The 19,498-nt window shown below is 56.0% G+C and overlaps 3 protein-coding genes across 5 annotated transcripts; 2 read left to right on the top strand and 1 right to left on the bottom strand.

Moving 5' to 3' along the window:
* Positions 1-1,331: 1,331 nt before the first annotated feature.
* On the top strand, positions 1,332-4,190 carry LOC123813856 (PDZ domain-containing protein GIPC3). The gene is made up of 6 exons (XM_045831277.1): positions 1,332-1,556; positions 2,235-2,420; positions 2,543-2,723; positions 3,149-3,261; positions 3,526-3,607; positions 3,732-4,190. The coding sequence occupies exons 1-6, from the start codon at positions 1,332-1,334 to the stop codon at positions 3,881-3,883; spliced, it is 939 nt and encodes a 312-aa protein (XP_045687233.1). The 3' UTR covers positions 3,884-4,190.
* GIPC3 (GIPC PDZ domain containing family member 3) lies at positions 3,892-6,822 on the top strand. The gene has a single exon (XM_045831276.1). The coding sequence runs from the start codon at positions 5,056-5,058 to the stop codon at positions 6,697-6,699; it is 1,644 nt and encodes a 547-aa protein (XP_045687232.1). The 5' UTR covers positions 3,892-5,055; the 3' UTR covers positions 6,700-6,822.
* An 881-nt stretch (positions 6,823-7,703) lies between these two features.
* TBXA2R (thromboxane A2 receptor) lies at positions 7,704-19,443 on the bottom strand. Of its 3 annotated transcripts, none has more exons than XM_045830925.1 (3): positions 18,445-19,443; positions 10,359-11,224; positions 7,704-8,767 (listed from the first exon to the last, which is right to left on the bottom strand). In XM_045830925.1, the coding sequence occupies exons 1-3, from the start codon at positions 18,491-18,493 to the stop codon at positions 8,522-8,524; spliced, it is 1,161 nt and encodes a 386-aa protein (XP_045686881.1). In that variant the 5' UTR covers positions 18,494-19,443; the 3' UTR covers positions 7,704-8,521. The 3 variants fall into 3 exon arrangements, with proteins under 3 accessions (XP_045686881.1, XP_045686883.1, XP_045686882.1); XM_045830927.1 differs by lacking the exon at positions 18,445-19,443 and adding an exon at positions 15,746-16,640 and having other exon boundaries at positions 10,359-11,271; XM_045830926.1 differs by lacking the exon at positions 18,445-19,443 and adding an exon at positions 15,746-16,638.
* Between the last annotated feature and the right edge of the window lie 55 nt (positions 19,444-19,498).

Genomic DNA, 19,498 nt, shown 5'->3' with positions numbered 1-19,498 from the left:
CAACCCCTTCTCCACAAATGCACTTACTGTCACTGAGGATTTCCCTGCGCTGGACATTTCATATAATGAACCACACACTGTGGCTTTTTGTGCCTGGCTCTTCTCAACGAGCACCCCGTGTTGAAGGCTGGCCCACGCTGGGGTGTGTGTCGTGTTTTGCAGCCTTTCAACTTCACATCCATTTTCTCATACCTGCTTTTCCTATCGATGTCTGGCTTCTGAGGGTCTTCCAAAGTGGAGGCCCCTCTTACACACCACTGCCTGGCATTCCACCACTGTTTACTGAGCCAGATTTCCCGGTGCCTGGTATTACATTCCTAGGGAATTCTCGCAGAGCATTCTGGGTGCAGGAGCCTCCTTCTTCATCTGGAAGTTGGGGGATCCACTTATTCCTTCACCAAATATTGCCTGAGTGCCTGCTCACTGTGTGCCAGGCACGGAGCACCCAAATACAGCAGGGAAACAGGAGACCAGAGCCCCTGTCCCCCTGCAGCTGACATCCCTGTTGGGGAGATGGGGATACAAGATGGATAAGTAAAAACATCTGATTTGTTGAATGCTGCTCAATGCTAAAGAAAAAAAGCAAGCCAGGAAGAGAAATTGGCAGAGGTGGTCAGAGTGGTGACACCTGGGCAAAGAGCTGCAGGAAGTGAGGGAAGGAACCACCTAGAGAACTGGAAGAAGGTGTTCCAGGAAGAGGGCACAGCACATGCAAAGGCCCTGTGGCAGGAGTGTGCCTGGCATGTTAGAGGAATAACTGAGGCTCCTGTGGCTGGAAAGCAGAGCCAGCGAGGGGGAGAGAGAGAGAAGATGAGGGCAGAGTGGGATGGGGGCAGGTTGTACCGGGCCATGTGGGCAGTTGGGAAAACTAAGGCTTTTACCCTGAGGGAGGTGGGAGCCCTGGAGGGCTGTGGGCAGAGGAGAGACAGGATGTGGCTCAGGTTATATCAAGGTAACCTTACTCCTTCCTACCTGTTAAGGCTGTTGCAAGGATTAAATAAGAGAGTTTAGGCGAATGAGAGCTCGGGCACGCTCAGCTGCCCCAGTCCTTATTTGTGATCCATGTTTTTCCCGCGCTACAGCTCAGGACCCCGCAGACTGCCCAGCGTCCCTGGGGAGCGCGCAGCTGGCCCTGGCAGAGCCGGGACACCTGGGGCCGTCCTCCCCCTCCGCACCCCGCGGTGTCGCCTTCCTAGGCGGCTCGGGTTCCTGGATCCCCTTACCCGGGCAGCTCGGCTGTCGCGCCCTGGGCCGGGGGAGGGGAGGCCGCAGGAAGCTCCGGATCCGGCGGCAGCGGAGGCGGTGGCCCGGGTGGCCTAGCTCCTCTGGCCATGGAGAGCGCAGCAGCCCGCGAGACCCCAGGGGCAGATGCCACGCGCCCGCCCGCACCCCCTCCCTCGCCCTCCGAGCCCCCCGCGGCGCCCCGCGCCCGCCCGCGCTTAGTTTTCCGCACGCAGCTGGCGCACGGCAGCCCCACGGGCAAGATCGAGGGCTTCACCAACGTTCGGGAGCTCTACGCCAAGATCGCTGAGGCCTTCGGGATAGCGCCCACCGAGGTGAGGACCCCGGACCCCCACTCCCAGATGGGCGGGGGGGGGCTATCTCCATATCTCAGAGACGCACCTCTCAGATCCAGTGGCGCCCATACCCTGGGGACGCGCCCTTTGAGCACCCTGCACAAATATGAGCAGGTCTTAGTGTGGTGAGTCCCCAAACGGTTCGCATCCAGCTGAGGTGGATACCAGACCTCAGGGAAGCGCCTGAATGGTTCCCGGGCGCGGCTGTGGGGCTGGGGTTCCTGGCAGCTCCATTCCAGGTGATACGTCGGAGGTGCCCTGGGTAACAGGCTGGGCTGCAGAGCAGTGCGTCTTGCAACTCCCAGGGGGCGCCAGCGGATGCAGAACGGCCTGAAAAAGATGGTGGCGGAAGGAGAGTCAGGGCACCAAAGGATTAAAACTGAAAGTCCGGGGTTGGGAAACGGGAGTTCTTCCTACCCACAGCTGCCTCCTCACCCTGCTCCTCATTCTGGGGTTCTGTTTACTTGTCTCCCACCGCATTCTGAAGATCCTGCGGGCTGGATTCCTGGGCACCAGGTGACTGGGCCAGTTCAGTTCCATGCCTCTTTGTGCCTCGGTCCCTATCAGGTCCATGAGCCCATACCCCCGAGGGTTCTGCACAGACAGTGGGGAATGAGCGCTCTCATTAATTCTGGGCTCCCCCTCCCCTCGGGACAGATCTTATTCTGCACCCTAAACAGCCACAAAGTGGACATGCAGAAACTCCTGGGCGGCCAGATAGGGTTGGAGGACTTTATCTTTGCACATGTGCGCGGCGAGACCAAGGAGGTGGAGGTCACTAAGACGGAGGATGCGCTGGGGCTGACCATCACGGACAACGGGGCCGGATACGCCTTTATCAAGGTGCCCGCGGTGGGGGTGGGGTGGGGAGGGCAACTTTCCAGGTGCTGGATGACCTGGGGTGAGTGACTGGTCTCAGTGCGCTCTGCGAAGGTGGCCCCTCAAGTGACTCTGGGTCCCTGCAGAGGATCAAGGAGGGCAGCATCATCAACAGGATCGAAGCCGTGTGTGTGGGCGATAGCATCGAGGCCATCAACGACCACTCTATCGTCGGCTGCCGCCACTACGAAGTGGCCAAGATGCTCCGCGAGCTGCCCAAGGCCCAGCCCTTTACCCTGCGCCTGGTGCAGCCCAAGAGAGCCTTCGGTGAGGGCCACCTGTGGGCTCGGGGACAGGAGTGGGGATGGGCGGAGCTCTTGTGGAAATGGGTTCTCTGGATCCTGGGGACAGTGGAGAGTAGGGGGATGGAATAGGATGGAAGATTCTAGATGCCTCTGGTGACATGATGCGAAACTTCCAGCACTGTGTCAGGAACAGGCAGGTAGTTTCTGTATTGTCATAGTCTATCGGGGGTGGGGGAAGTACAGGAAGATCGAGGAAGCGTGAGGAGGTGTTTAGATCGATTTTATTGCATAGCTGGGAGCTTTTAAAGTGCTGCTTTAACGCTACTGACATAAGGAGGCCTTTAAAGGGTGAGAAAGTTCTAGAAAGTCTCAGCTCAGGTTTTCCAGTGTTTACAAAGAATGGATCTTTCCAGAACACATGCCCCTCAACCACTCTGTCCCCTCCAGATATGATTAGCCAGAGGAGCCGTAGCAGCAAATGCCCTGTGGAAGCGAAAGTGACCAGCGGGCGGGAGACCCTGCGGCTTCGTTCTGGGGGGGCTGCCACAGTAGAGGAAGTGGTGAGTGAAAGGGAGGGGGGTCTTTAGGGGCTCTTGTACCTAGAGCTCCACTGCTGAGTCATTGTGACCTTGGATAAGACCTCTCTTGCCCGGCCTCGGTTTCTCCACCTGCAAGATGGGTCTCCATGGTGAGACGATAGTGATATGAAGAAGCATTGATGCATGAGGTCCCAGCCAGCTCTCACCCAAGGGGTGGGGCCTTGAGAGGATCCTGGGCTATAGGGATCTGAAGTTCCCCTCTGTTTTGTCCCCTGACACCCCCAGCCCAGTGAATTTGAGGAGGAGGCGTCTCGGAGGGTGGATGACCTGCTGGAGAGTTACATGGGCATTCGGGACCCAGAGCTGGGTAAGGGGCCAGGGTAAGCCGGTTGACCCTGGGGGGAGGCCAGCCCATGGGGAGGAGGTGGGGGTCCCAAGGGGAAGTTGGGGTCCCAGAGCACTTTTACTCACTTTCCCTCCTGCTTTGGCAGCGTCCACCATGGTGGAGACGTCCAAGAAGACAATGAGCGTTCAGGAGTTTGCACACCATTTAGACTCCGTCTTGGGCGAGTTCGCCTTCCCGGACGAGTTTGTGGTGGAGGTGTGGGCCGCCATCGGCGAGGCCAAGGAGGCCTGTGGCTAGTCTGCCCTGGGGCTGAGCGCAGCCCCAGTCCAGAGCCCAGCCCCCCTCCTCAGCCCTGCCGGCAGACTTCCGAAGCCCAGCCCTGCTCCAGAGCCCAGCTCAGATCTGAGACCCAGCCCCCCTCTAGAGCCCAGGTCATCTCTGAGACTGAGGTCACCTCTAGAACCCATACCAGTTCTGAGACCAAGCCTAGTTCTGAGACCAAGCCCTGCTCTAGAACTCAGCCCTCTTCTAGAACCCAGGCTAGCTCTGAGGCCAAGCTCATCTCTAGAACTTCATCTGGTTCTGAGACCAAGCCCTGCTCTAGAACCGAGCCCTCCTCTAGAACCCAGGCTAGCTCTGAGGTAAAGTTCAACTCTAGAATTCATACCAGTTCTGAAACCAGGCCCAGCTCGGAGACCAAGGCCTGTTCTAAAACACAGCCTAGCTCTGAGGCCAAGCCCAGCTCTAGAACCAAGCTCAATTCTGAGACTAAACTCTGTTCTAGACCCCAGGCCAGCTCAGAAACTAAGCCCATCTCTAGGACACCATTCAGTTCTGTGACACAACCCAGCTCCAGAACCCCGCCCTCGTCTAGAAACCAGGACAGCTCTGAGGCTAAGCCTAGCTCTGGCATTAAATCAAGTTCTGGAACCCAGACAAGTTTTAAGACCCAACCCAGCTCTGTGACCAAGCCCTGCCATAAAATTCGACCTGACTCTGGGCTGCAAGACAGCTCAGTGACACAGCAGTACCCAGACACCCAGCCTAGTTCGGGAACCCCAGGCAGTACTGAAACCCAGGTGAGACTCAAGAAGCAGCCCAGCTACAGAAGCCTCTCCAGCTCAGGATCCAAAGACAGCTCCCAAACCCAGCCCCATTCACAAACCCAGACCAGCTCAGGAACCTGGGTGCATGCGGCAGCTCAGTCCAGATCCAGACCCCAGCCCTGCTCTAAAACCCAGTTTTACTCAAGCACCCACCCCCACTCTGAGGCCCAGTCCAGCTCCAGTGATGAGTCCAGCTCAGACACTGAGCCCAGCTCCAGATCTTGGCCTGATGGTACAACTAGGCCCATCTCTAGAATTCAGACAAGCCCTGGAACCTCATCCATCTCTGAGGGAACACCTGTCTCCCCCGCTCAGCCTGACACCGGTCCCCACTCTCACTGCAGTACACAGACCAGTGTTAGAATGCCGTCCAGCTCTGGGACCCAGACCGACTTCAAGGACTGGCCAATTTCCAGAGCTCATTCCAGACCAGGCACCCAACCCAGCTCTAGAACTCAGCTCAGTTCTGGAGGACAGCCTGGCTCTGGGATCTCATCCAGCTCCAAAACACAGTCAGTTGCTGAGACTCAATTGGGTTCCAGAATACAGCTAAACTCTGGAATCCAATCTAGTCCTGGGACCCAGACCAGTGCAGCAACAGACTTAAGCTCCACGGCCCTGTATAGCTCTAAGAGCAGGCTGGGCTCCAGGACCCAGCCCTGCACAGCTCAATCAGCTTCTCGGACTCCACTCATCTTGGAAACCCTGCCAAGTTCTAGATACCAGCTCCAGGCCACAACCCAAGGCAGCTCTGGTATTAAGTCAGACTTTGTGAAGCAGACCAACTCAACAACTCAGCTCACCTCTAGAGTCCAGTTCAGCTCTGAGACTCAACTCAACTCTGAATCCCAGACCAGTTCAAGAATACAACCCAGCTCTGGAACCCACCTTAGTTCCAGAATGCAGACTGTTTCTGGAGCTCAACCCAGCGTCAGAACCCAGACAAGCTCTGGAACCCAGCTTGGCTCTGAGACCCAGCCCAGCTCAGGGGCCCAGACCAGTGCAAGCATTCAACCCAGCTCTGAAACCCAGCTCAGTTCCAGAAGGCAGTTTAGTACCAGGATTCAGTTTAGCTCTGACACCCAGACCAGTTCAAGAATGCAGCCCAGCTTAGGAGCCCATGTGAACTCCAGAACCCAGCCCAGCTCTAAGATTCAGTTCAGCTCTGATATGCCACCCAGCTCCGACACTCAGACCAGTTCAAGAACACAGGCCAGCTTTGGAACCCACCTCGGGTCCAGAACCCAGCCTGTTCCAGGGACCCAAACCAGTTCCAGAACCCAGACCAGTTTTGGAACACAGGTCAGATCTGAGACCCAGCCCAGCTCTGGAGCCCAGGACAATGCAAGAATGCAGCCCAGCTCTGGAGCCTGGCTCAGTTCCAGAACCCAGACCGGCTCCAAAATTCAGTTCAGCTCTGAGACCCAGCCCAGTTCTAAAAGCCAGACCAGTTTCAACACTGAGCCCCACTCTAGAATTCACCATAATTCCAGAACTCAGCCTGCTTCTGAAACCCAATCCAGCTCCAGAACCCAGGCCAGCTTAAGAATCCAGCTCAGCTCTAGAAATGGGCTTTGCCCACAGATCCCTGGCCTTGACCCTAGAACCCAGTCTGATCCCATTCCACCAACTCGACCTCAGCCCCCAGGCCCACCACCCAGAGCCCCTGCTCCAGTCCCTAGCAAAGTCTCTCAGCCTCAGCCCCGGCCCCATGATCTGGTACATGGAACCCAGGGCAGAAGCCCACCGCCTTCCCACCTGGCTCCACCATCACAGGCCCCCTTGGCTCCCAAGAAACCAGCCCTTTTCCCCAAGCCCCAGTTGGGGCCCCATAAGTCCACTTCACCCACCGTATCTGTCATCCCTAGTTCTGCCTCTAGGGCGGCCCTCCTGCAGTCCCAGACCCCTGCACCCCCAGCTCAGGAGCACGCCCCCTCCCCCATACTTAGGGAGTCAGGAACTGCTCTGCAGGGGTCAGAGCCCCTTCCCCATGACAGGGAGCTGTAGCTTGGGGGTTACATAGTTTTGGCCCCTGGGGGACCCCACCCCCTCTCCTTCCTCTTCCAATTCAGGTCCCCCCGAAGCAGCAGATGACCTCATTCTCCCACAGGTGAAGGGAGGGAGAATGGAAACGGGCTTCAGTTTCACTGAGCTTGGCTCTGGGAGGTGTAAGCAGATCCCAGGCCTGTGGAGGGGAAGGCAGGGGTGCGGCGGGGGCGGGGGGCAGGGAATGGTTTGCTCTTCATGTACCTCGAGGGCTCATGGGAATAAAGGCACATACAGCTAGGTGTGTCGAATGTGTGTGTTTTTTTATTTTAATCCTTTTTTTAAAAGACTTTATTTTTAGAGAGAGGAGGAGAGGGAGAGAAACATTGATATGAGAGAAACATCGGTGGGTTGTCCCTTGTACACACCCCGACTGGAACCAAACAAGCAACCCAGGCACGTGCCCTGACTGGGAACTGAACTGGCGAACTTTTGCTTCGTGGGATGGCTCTGACTAACTGAGCCACAGCAGCCAGGGCCAGGTGTGAGGTTTCTGAGGGAGTTTGGGGGAAAGCAGAGGAAGCAACAGGCATGAGGCTCTAGGGAGCTATGACAACACTGGCTGCTTCTTAAGTACCTACTGTGTGCCAGGTGCTTTAAAGTACTCACTGTGCACGTATTCATGCACTTGCACATACATGGCGTTCCTCAAAGCTCAGTCATTCGTCCATTCAATCAGTCTTTATTGAGCGCCTACTATGGGCCAGGTGCTGTTTGTTCAAGGCACTGGTAGTCTGAGTGTAGGGGGATGAATGACTGAATGATAAGCTTATGAGGGAATGACTCCATCTCAAGTGGAGGAAACAGGCATCATTTCATGGTCTTGCGTGTGTCTCTCCCTTTCTTTTCTTTCTTTTTTTTTTAAGATTTTATTTTTTAGAGAGAGGAGAAGGGAGGGAGAAAGCAAGAGAGAGAAACAGCAATGTGTGGTTGCCTCTCATGTGCCCCTTACTAGGGACCCAGCCTAAACCTAGGCGTGTGCCCTGACTGGGAATTGAACAGGCGACCCTTTGGTTTGCAGGCTGGCACTCAATCCACTGGGCCACACCAGCCAGGGCTCTCCTTTTCTTTTCCTTATCTGCAAAATGGGTTTAATACCAGGACCCTCTCTAGGGGCTGTAGGCAGGGTTCCGGGAGAACCAACTTAATGAAGGACTCGGGGAGAGGAAACAACGCAGTCTCACCCTCTCCGCCCATCCCCGGTCCTGTTCTCAGCTGCTGCGTGGTTGGATAGCAATATGATGCACCGAACTTCAACAAATGCTGACTGACTTTCAGACTCAAAGGAAAATAAAGCCAGGCTGAAATATATTTTGGCAAAAGAGGGGGTGTCTTGCTCATTTACATTCAATCTTTTCTAGACAGAGCCTTCTTGGGTTGGAGTGTCAAAGGGGATTGATTGCTCCTCAGAGAATAGGTCATATTTAGTGGTCAGAACCCCCAATTTCCTGAGGACTTCTGAAGAGAAGGCTTACAAGTCTAATTGCCTCTAGACACCCCCCTGCATCCCCACTCACCCTTCCTGGAGTTGGGAGGGGGCTGAGGAGAGGGAGGGGCCTTGGAAAAGGGGATCAGGGAAGAGCTGGGGGGTCCTCAGGGCTGATGGAACATAGCTCACAATCCTGCCACTCAAGCCCTCTGTCCATCCTGCACTCCCAGCGCCCAGACTTCAGAATGGGCAGACATGACTGTCAGGGAGGACCGAGGTTGAATGGGGGACGCGGGGGCAGGGCGCTCTGTCCCGCTGTCCTTCCAGAGCCACCACTGATGTCTGCCCCCAGCCCTATGCCACAGTGGGCCTTCGGCTGAGCTGAGGCTGCATTGATAGTGACCTGGCCCGGGCACTGAGGCCAGGGTGCAGGCGCCGGATCACAGCCCGGCGGAACAGGATGTACACCCAGGGGTCCAGGATCTGGTTCCAGGTGGCCACACGCAGGTAAATGAGCAGCTGTTTCTCCGTGCCTTCAGACAGCTGTCCAGCTGCGTCCATGACTGGCGGGCTCCGCAGCACCGTCTGGGCGATGAAGACCTGTCAAGGGCCAGAGCAGTTAGCCAGGCAGCAGGCCAGCCTCCGGCCCTGCCCCTCCACCAGCGCAGAGCACATACTGATTCTGTCCCTGCTGTGCTCTGTGGGTCTGAGCTTGTTTTTTTTTTTTAAAGGTATTATTTATCCAGTTTTTGAGAGAGGGGAAGACAAGGAGAGAAGTATCAATGTGTGGTTGCCTCTTGCTCACCCCGTCCTGGGGACCTGGCCTGCAACCCAGGCATGTACCCCAACTGGGAATTGAACCGGAGACCCTTTGGTTCCCAGCCTGCGTTCAATCCACTGAGCCACACCAGCCAGGTCTCTGAGCTTGTTGTTGTGGCCACAAAACAGCACCCTTTTCCAGCCCCTCCCCTGGGCACGACTAAATGTGGCGGGAAAGGCTTGTAGGTGCACACGGTTGGAGTTATCATCACAGCCAGCACTGTTGTTCCAGTAAACATTTTATATTTTATAAACATTTCATAATATAACATTATAAAATTATAGTATTAAAATGGGTATGAAATAATTTAATTTTATATTATATATTTTACTTTAAGGAATTTAACATATATTAAATGTTATATTTTATAAATTTTATTGAAAATAATTTAATATTAATTTCATATTAAATACTCAGATTAAATTATTTTAATATATTTTATTAAATATTGAATTTTACATTTAATATTACATGATATATCATTTAAGTTATATATAAACAATTGCATAATATAATGTACTTATCTAATAATTAATATATTATTATAGTTAAAATTTATGTGTAATTATATAATATGTAACATACTTATGTAGCTAAGTATTATATAATTGACATAACTATTAAGTAGTAATAATGTATAATTATAGTATTATATAGTACTTAATTGGATAATATAAAATATGTAACTATATTATGATAATCGATATAACTATTAATTACACTGTAAGAATTAATGATAATGTATATATAACCATTATAATAAAATTATGTTAAATATAGTTTTGTTCATATTATAATAAATGTATTACATTAAAATTCTATAATATCAAAATAAATTATTAGCCCTTGCTGGTATAGCTCAGTGGATTGAACATGGGCCTGGGAACCAAAGGGTCACTGGTTCGATTCCCAGTCAGGGCACATGCCTGGTTTGTGGGCCAGGTTCCCAGTGGGGGACACATAAGAGGCAACCACACATTGATGTTTCTCACCCTCACTTTCTCCCTCCCTTTCCTTCTCTCTAAAAATAAATAAATAAAATCTTTAAAGAAAAAGAGAAAATCCTTTACAAAATAAATAAATTATAATATTAAAATTCTATTAAAAATGGTTTCCTAAGCGCTATTGTGTGCTGGACAAGGCTAGGGACACTGCCGGGGACAAGACGTCCTGTCCTGCCCTGGTTTGGGTGTCGCTGTGTCTGGCTCATGAGCTTCTCCAGGAAGGTCATCCCAGTGTGGGCCCTGGGACACGTGTCCATATTTTCTTGGACGGACAAGACCCTGAGGGTTGAAATTCATGCTGGATGGATGGAGGCCCAGTCACCACCGACGGCGGGAACCCAGGGCAGGCCCTGCAAGGGCCACTTACCAGCAGCGGCATCCAGCAGACACTGGCCACCACCATGATGCCCATGAGCTGAGCCATCATTTCAACCTCGCAGTCCCGTGGGCGCTGCTGGGCGGCCTCCTGCCCGTAGTACACGTGGCACAGCGTGGCCACACTGATGGTATTGAGCAGGAAGGACAGCCCCACTGAGAAGCTGCCTAGGAGCGCAAACAGCAAGCCGAAGGCCACGTCCCCAGGCTCAGGGCCCAGCGTGAGGAAGCACCAGGAGCCCGGGTACTGCACAGTGTAGCGGCCCACTCCCAGTAGGGGCAGCAGGCCCAGCACCAGCGCAGTGGCCCACACCAGCCCCACGATGGTCCAGGCGCGGCGCTGCGAGGTAGTCGCAGGGCGCGAGAAGGGTCGCGTGATACCCAGGTAGCGCTCTGAGGCCATGGTGGCCCCCAGCAGCAGCGGGCACAGGCCGAAGAAGACCATGGCCACGCCCATGAAGCGGCAGAGGTGGCAGCTGGGGTCCACGGAATGCCAGTCGAAGAAGTTGGCATGCTGGCACACCACGATGGCACCGGTGATGAACAGCCCCATGAAGTCGGTGAGGACAAGGCCACAGAGGAAGGTGAGGAAGGAGGACCGCGTCTGGGAGCTGCCCTGCCTTGCACCTGCCAGCACGGTCAGGGCCAGCAGGTTGGAGGCCAGGCCCACCAAGCAGAAGGAGGCAGCAAACCACGGAGAGGCGATCATGCGCCGCTCTTCCAGCGTGATGTTCATTGGCCGGAAACAGGGCCCCAGAGAACTGTTGTTGGGCCACATGGCGCTGGAGCAGAGTGGGGGGTCACCACCCCATCGAGCCGAGGCTGTAGGGGAGCAGGTTGGCACTGCCCCTGGCACACCTGGTAGGGGCAGAGAGGTGATTTTCTCGTGATTCAGTCTGCATTTTCTAAGTTGTTTTTTTAGAGAGAGAGAAGAAGGGAGAGAGAGACAAAGAGAGAAACATTCGATTTGTTGTTCCACTTACTTATGCATTCAGTGGTTGTTTCTCGTATGTGACTGGACTGGGGAATCGAACCCACAACCTTGGCACATGGGATGATGCTCTAACCAACTGAGCTACCCAGCCAGAGCTTCAGTCTGCATTTTAATCTGAGTGGCCCTGGTGAACACCTATACAACCTTCAAAACCCCACCTCAAATAACCCCCTTTCAAGGAAGCCTTTCCTGACTTAAGTTACTCTGCGCTCCTGAGTTTTACTATTATTATAGCGCTACCTCCTGCTCTGTCCTGCCCCTGAATCAACAGTCTTCAAGGTTAGGACCAGTGCTGTCTCTCCTGGTGCCCCTGGAGGACACCAGTTAGTATCTGCTGAAGAGAAGGGCCAAGAAGCTCCAGGTTGGAACTCCAGCCCCCAAGCAAATGACTTCTTCTCTCTGAATTTCTGTTTCCCTGCTGGCCTCCGTCTAAGCCCATGGTGGACTACAGCACCCAGGACAGATTTCAGCCACAGTAAGACAGGATGCATCCCGTCCGGTGAGGGAGGGGGATGGCTGTCGGCCAGAGGTCGCTGGCCCCGGTACTGGCCCTGAGCTCAGCTTCACGGGTCACAGTTTCCTGTGGATGTGTGAGGGTGAGGCCCCACCCCACTGGTGTTTTAGGGAGATCCTTCCTCACACATGTTGAAATCGTATTCTTGTTTTTAAATATTTCTTAATTTTTTGAAATCATGTGGATTCTTTTTTTTCCCTATTTCATGGCATTGCTTTTTTTGTTTGTTTGTTTTTTATTCCTCACCTGAGGATATGTCTTATTGATTATAGAAAACAAGGAAGAGAGCACAAGAGAGAGACCTTGATGTGAGATAAAAAAACATCAATCAGTTGCCTCCCGTATGCGCCCTGACCAGGGATCGAATCTGTAACCTTTTGGTGTATGGGAGGATGCTCCACCCAACTGAGCCACCCCGGCCAGGGCTCATGGCATTACTTACGTAACAAGAAATAAACCCAGAAATCCAGTTCCATTCTAGGAACAAAAAACAGCTCATTCGGAGTGACAGGTTCCCCAGGGATGGGCTATCCAAGGCAACGGGAGGGACCCGCTACCCAGTGTGGGGCTGGCGAAGAAACCTGGAGAGACATCTGGGCTGGGCTAATGCAAGTGTGGGCAAATCGGCCAGACGTGGGGACATGAGGTAGCAATAAAATGAGGACATTCAAAAAACAGCTTCCAGTTCTCAAAACAGACACGCCAGGGAAGGCAGAAAGCCACCCAGGGAGATGGGACTAGCACCCAGCCCACACCTTCCGCCCTCGGCACACCCCAGAGGTCATCCGTGTGCTGGCGTCGAGGGTGCACCCAGGGGAGGGATCAGAGTGGGCAAGGGTGGGGAGGCGGGACCACGGGAGGAACAGGGACGAAGGGCCAGGCAGTTAAAGCTCATAAAGGTCCTATGATGATCTGCTTTTTGCAGAGTGGGCAAACTGAGGCACAAAGAGGTTAACTAACTTGTTCAAGGTCACACAGCCCAGCCCAAGCCGACCGGAAATTTACACTTGGGCCTCATTGCACATAATGTGTGTCAGTGATTCAAAATCCTGCCCTGTGGATGGAGGCCCATGCCAGGTGGGTGTGGGGTTCACAATCATTGGAATTTTCTCTAAGGGAGGATAACATTTTCTAAAAAGTTAATCAGACCCGATTCAAATCCTGGCTTTGCCGCATACCCTCCACTAACCTTGGCTCCTCAGTCCCCACTGAGCTTCAGTTTCCCTTCCTGTAAAATGGGGCTCACGGTAGAAATGAGTTCATCTGGGTACATGGCTTAGTGCACTGTAGGCGCTCAGTTCCTGCAAATGTGTCCAGCAGGTGGCCGCCAGCTCATGCTGGCTCCCGACCTTGCAATCGGCTCCTTGGCCCAGCCCCTCAGCTCCACAGCTCCTTATCTAGTCTCATAAATTATCGAGCTCCTGGTGGCTGCCCTGAACTCCCATCCCAGGCTGAGTGCCAAGGCCATGGCTGCTTTGTGGTGCTGGGGCCTCGAGTGGGATAACTGAGGCCTGGGGAGCTGGGGTGGGAAGAGGGAGTGCTTTCTGTGATGACCGGTGACCTTAGCCTTCCACTCCGGCCCGGGTGTGCTCTTCGCCATCTCGGATTTGACCTGTACTTGAATTCCTTCTGGGACAGGGCGCTGCCTCCCTCAAGAGCTGGTATGTGCCATTTCGGAACATTTCTGGGGACTTGGGCTGCTTCGGCAGCCGCTGCCCTGGCCTCTGCCTGGAATGACTGCCAGCCCTTCTTGGGTCTCATGGTCCCCTTGTCCCTGCCTTCCTGCGAGAGCTCCTGCACCATTTACTCACTCTGAGGCACACCCCCCTGAGATATCCTCATGTCTCCCATGTCTGGGAACAAACCTGTGACTCAGAGCCTGTGGCCTGGGGGAGGCTGGAAACTGGCAGGAATCCTTCTGGCCACAGCCTGCGGTTTCCAGTCCCCCCTCCCATGGGTTTAGGTGATAGGGGCTATCTCAAATTTCCCAGGCAAGCCGGCCAGTAGAGGCACCTGTCAAGGTCTCCCTTCCCCTCCCATATTGGCCAGGAGAGCAGGCAGGGCCCCTAACCTACAGGGGACCTGTTCTCATCCCAGCCACAGGTCAGAGAAGCAGCATGGCGTGGCCTTTGGGGGAATCCATCTCCCTCTCTGTGCCTCACGGAATGCACGGGCTCCAGGTTCCCACCCCAGATGTGCGGGACAAAGCCGGGATTCCATGGCTCAGAGTGAGGAGGTCTAGACTTTGAAGGGCCAGGGTTCTGGAATTTGAGCTCCCAGTGCTGAAAACTGGAAGGCCTCCAGAGTCTAGAATTCCAAGGGGCTGAGGTTCCAGAACTTCAGCGAGAGTTTGGCTGGGTCCTGGGTTCCAGAAATCTGTCTTCACAACTGGCTCCTTACTGGAGGCTGAACAGTGGGTGGGACCCCCCATGGTCCAGTGGGATGTGACTCTTTGTTTCCCAAGTATCAGGCCTCGCCTCTGCCTGATCACCGTTACTGCCCTCCCCACTCTCTTCCCCCACCTCCATCAAGCTAACCATCTCTCTACAAGCCCCTCTCCCACTCAACACCCCACCCCATAGCCTGCCCGGTCTGCAGACATCCTGGGACCACCCAGTCTTCCCAAGGGGTGATGATGATCTCAGACAAGCCCAGCTGGAAGTCCCTGATCTGCCACTGCTGAGCGGGGGAGGGACACACACACACACACACACACACACACACACACGGGACTCCACATTGCTGAGCTTCAGCTTCCCCGTCTGTGAAATGGGAAGAACGAGGACACGAACTCGCCCGCTGGCACCCTGGATTGTTTTTGCAGGCCGAGGAGCCTTCGCCTCAGCTGTGCCTGGTGTGCCCTTCCTGCCTCCGGCTGTGTTCACAAGTGTACCTCCGGGGCAGGTGCACAGGGCCCTATGCTGCGTGTGACCTCAGCCGGCCCTGCCCCTGGGCCTGTTCCCCACATTTCCTGTCTTCTAACTGCTAGAGAGTCCAGGAGACCAACAACGACACCCTTTGGCACGAAAGTGCAGGGTCCAGGCCAGCACCTGCATCAGTCAGTTCCAGCCCGGGCCTGAAGCACACCCAGCTGCCCATGGACCCGCTCCACACCTCTGTGCAGCCACGGACACCCACACGGACACACACGCGTGAGGGCAGAGCCCCCGACAGACCCCCACACAGACACACATGTGAAGGCAGAGCCAGCGGCAGTCCCCGGGCCCACCCCCAACTCCCCTCACCACAAGGCTCAGTTTCCGGGAACTTTTCCTGTTTATGACACTCACCAGGACCCCACCCAAGAGAGTACAGTGAGCCTAACTAGGTAAGAGCTGAACCTTGGCCCAGACGCATGGGGTTCCTCTGAACCTCAGTTTCTAATTCGTTCAGTAGGTTTTGAGAAGTGCTCGCCGTTCAGGGCTGTCAGGAAGGCCAAAAGGGGGGGCAGGTGTGAGATGAGTGGAGGGGACCCAGGCCCTCTGGCCAGTGGTTATTGATGGACACAAGAGTTATCGCGATCATATGAACCCATCATTGCATGCACACACACACTTACTCCCAGCCACACCCTCCCAGTGGCACCACAGGGTGGTGCCCTAAATGTCCCGGTACAGACTCAGAGAAACCCACACCCAAGCACATGCTTGACTCCACATGGCTGCACACTGGCCAGGGCAGGCAGCAGAAGTGCAAGGCCACTCTCCAGATGCAGACCTGGTATCATCAACTCCCCAGGGCACCCAGAACCTGGCTGCTGTCACCGCTCAGGGTGACACACCCACAACAGGTCAGGTCACCGCAGGAAACACTCCAGCAACACTTGCCCACTCTCATGCCCCGCCCCTAAACTGGACATCTGTGTCCTTACCTGGCGATGATGAATGGATGGGGCTGCTGGGGTTGCCGCGCTGTCCGGGAGCCCGAGCCGGGAGGATAGGCGTGCGGTCGCTAGCCCGGGCCCGGGGTCGGGGAGGGATGGACGGAGCTGGGCGACCTAGCCTCCTGGGGAAACCGAGTCACGGTGGGGGCGGGCCCACAGAGGACCTGGGGGTTGCCACGTCTCCAGAGGCACAGGACGCCCGGTGCACGGGGTGCTGTGAAGCAGGAAGGGCTAGGTCCCCCCTGAGGCTGGAGGGGCGTCCTTGGGGGTTAAAAATAGCCGGAGTCCGGCTCCCCTCCACAGACAGCACCCTGCAGGTCTCTACTCTTCTCTCTCACGGTCTCTGTCCTTCCTTTGTGTGCTTCTCATCGGCCCCTCCCCCCTGCTGTGGCCACGCCCCTCAGGCCCCGGCCTGGCTGATGGGGGTCTGCGGGGCGTCCCCCCAGCCCGCCAGGAGACCGCGCAGCCTCCTGGGGAAGGGACTTCCGAGGGACACCAGGTCACAGGGGCAGGGGTGTAGTGGCCTGCCCCAGCTGGGCCCCCTCCAGGAGTTCCCGCGGCATTATTCATGGCCTGGGCAGCACCGGAGGCCCGGAGGGGGCGGGCATGTTCTGCATAAGGCAGGGTCAGCTTCCCAGGGTGCCCAGACCCCCACTCAGGCTGAGAGCTTGTGAACCCTCCGGGGTTGGGTCTGGCACACAGTAGGTAGGTCTGAGGCTCCTGCCAGGGCTGGAGGTTGGGGGTGCAGGCTGCTTAGAGGGGAGGGGCAATAAGACTCTCCAGCCAGCAGCTCGGTGGGCGGACTCCTGAGGGAGGCCTTCCTGGAGCAGGTGAACGGAGAGGGCTGTGTGCGACTGAGGGAAGGGGGCGCTACCGAGCGGGGCCAGTGAGACAAAGGCTGAGAGATGGCGCTGGGGCCAGGTGTAGGACAGCCTGCAGTCTGGGTGGGGAGGTTGCTCCCCGGGCGTGGCCTGCCCCTGCCCCCCAGTGAGGGTAGGGAAATGCCTGGAGTCTGTCACTGCAGGGATGATTCGAGGTTGAGGCTGGGAAGCAGGAAGAGGACTCTGGAATGGGCTTCCCAGGTAGGGTCGACTTCCTTGAAGGCCGCAGACACACTTGGGGCTCTGGGCCAGGGTCTCATCAGCCCGAAGTGACCAGGCTGGGCCCAGCTAGAGTAAATGCATGGTGGCTGGCCTGTGCTGCAGGAAAGTGAGAAGCTTCTTGAAGGCCTTTCCTGCCCATAGTCCTGGGCCTCAGGTGGGTTGAGAGGGTCCACAGGCCTAGGCATGGGGGCGCGAACTTGGGCCTTGTTGACCCAGAGTTAGGGCCTACAGTGGACCGTGACCAGCTAGCTTGGCCTTGAGCCCACCCCAGCCAGTCCTTGGGCCCTGGGAGGGGCATACAAGTGCAGGCTCTGAGTGAAGACTGCCTCTAGGCCTGTACTCCCCTGGGCCCTGCCGGGAAGCCCCTTCTCCAGCCTTCCCGCCCACCAGGTTCCGGTCTCCAGGCCTTGGCGCACACCCCCATTCCTCCAGATAGCCCCTCCCCTGTTCCATCCTATTGTCTGAGTCCCTGAGCCATTTAACCCTAACTTCTCTTGATCGGCAAGTCTTCCAGCTCCCATGCATCGGCAGAGCCCTGGTTCCAAGGACGCCTCCTCTGTAAAGCCTGCATCTCCCAGGCGGTCTTGCTCCACTTCCATCCCTCCTCAAGGGCAACCCTGTGTCCAGCCCACTTGGTGGGACAATTATGAGCCCCTGGTAGGACAGGAAACAAGACCTGCTCTCAGGGACCTCCCAGGCTGGAGAAAGACAGCTGGACACAGTTCTAACCCCCTGCGGTCACAGCTGGGTCAGAGGAAGTAATGGGACATAGGGGAGCCCAGAGGTGAGCCAGGAAGGCATCCTGTGGGGAGGCGGCCTGGGAACTGGTGCTTTGTGGGATGAGCGGGAGTTCCCCAGGTGCAAGACAGACAGGCAGAAATCACACATGTGAGACAGCCAGGGGCCTGGGAGAGCTGCAGTGAGGGCCGATGTGGTGGGGACAGGGTGTTGGGCTGCAGCTGCAGATGGCGGTGGAGAGATGAGGGCGACTGTTCCATTCCCACTTCCTCTGCCCAGAGATAAGGAGGACAATGCTCCTTCTGGGAATAGTCAGGGCAGGGGTCAGAGATGCACACTTGACTCGAATTTAGTCTGGGTCTCACTGCAGCTCTGCACTGAATGAGGCAAAGATGCTCATTTTATCAATGGGGAAACTGAGGCCCAGAGGAGGACATGATACGGCCAAGGCCACATGTGGGCAGGATTCAGACTTGAGCTCTGGGCTTCCTCCAACCTCCTGGGCTGGTGGCTGGAGGTCTTTCTAGCCTCTGTTTACCGCCCCCCCCAGCTCAATGCGCACATGAGAGGATTCAAAGGCACTTGGCCTGGGGGGTGGGCCAGATGTCAGGAGCAGAGGCCAGGCTCAGGACGTGCCCCCCGTGGCTGTGGTTTCCGGTGGGGGACCAGGCAGGGAGCATCTATTTTTAGATTTGGATACAGCCAAAGGCAGGAAGAAGCTGGTGTGGGGGTTGGGGGCAGCTTAGGCCCGGGTGGAGGTAATGGGACAGCTGGGTGGGTGCGGTGCCTCCAGTCTGCCAGAAGGGTCTCCGAGACAGCCAGCTCGTGTCCCTGCTCAGCTCTCACCTGGTACGGCTCCACAGTGCCCCGGGGAGTCCAGCTCCTGAGCTTGCATTCAGCTCTGCTGTGCCCCTGCCCTGGGCGAAGTAGCTACTTTTCCCCCAGCAAGAGAGGCTCCGCCCTCCTCTGCTCAGCAGCCCTCCCCCAGGAAGTCCCATCCCTTCTGAGGCCCCTCGGTCAATGCCTTCCCTACCTCAGCTCCAGCCTGACTCCTTGGGCCCTTGGCATTTGAGCCCAGCTCTCCACCCTCCTGACTAGGGGCTCCCAGCTAAACACACTCAGCAAGTTGGTGGACGGCCACCAACTTCTCCCTTGCGGTGAACACTTCCCGACTCCTGGGGGGACACTGGGGTTGGGAGGACTCTCCTGGGGGCAGAAGGGGAAACTGAGGTTGGGACATGAGTGGTGGCCTGGGAGGCAGGGTTCCCCAAGTTGGAGTCCAGGTCTGAACCCGGTCTGCCACTTTCTAGGCTTGAACACATGTGCCTCTATGAGCCCGTTTCCCCAAATGGACATAAATCCTGCCGTGTGGAGCTGGCATGAGGTCAGGGCTGGGCTGCAGCAGCCACAGTCCATGCCATGATGACAGAAGGGGGCCTTGCCCATCTGAGGACCAAGCCCTGAGCCAGGTACAAGAATGCCTCCGCAGTCTGCCCTGCACTCAGTGACAGGAAGCAGGCTACGAGGGTGATTGGTAGTGGCTGCTGCCACCAGGGATCCTGAGGTGGCTCTGGCAGCAATCCATTAGTGATGTCTGCAGTGTGAAGAGGGCACCAACTGTCCAGAGGGACTTCGCCTGGCCTGGGCGAGCAGCTCCTCAGCACCCAGCACCCGTGACCAAGCCTGGCGCGTTTGTGATTACACCCTTCGGCGGGGGAGTGGCTGACGGCCCGAGGCAGAGAGAGGAGGAACCCACCGACTCTGAGCAGCTTCCTAAGGACAACTGCCAACTGCATTTGGGTGTGGGTGTTTGTCAAAGGTCTTCGTGGTTGGGTTTCGCGCCTTAGTGGTGCAGACAGACGTGCCCGTTACGTGAGGCGGTAACGACAGGAAAGCTGGC

The sequence above is a fragment of the Phyllostomus hastatus genome, unplaced genomic scaffold (assembly GCF_019186645.2).
Source record: "Phyllostomus hastatus isolate PE091 unplaced genomic scaffold, TTU_PhHast_1.1 phas_contig_159, whole genome shotgun sequence".
In the NCBI taxonomy this organism is placed as follows: domain Eukaryota; kingdom Metazoa; phylum Chordata; class Mammalia; order Chiroptera; family Phyllostomidae; genus Phyllostomus; species Phyllostomus hastatus.
The sequence above is the reverse complement of the archived record's forward strand: the minus strand, read 5'-3'. Positions and strand labels throughout refer to the sequence as shown.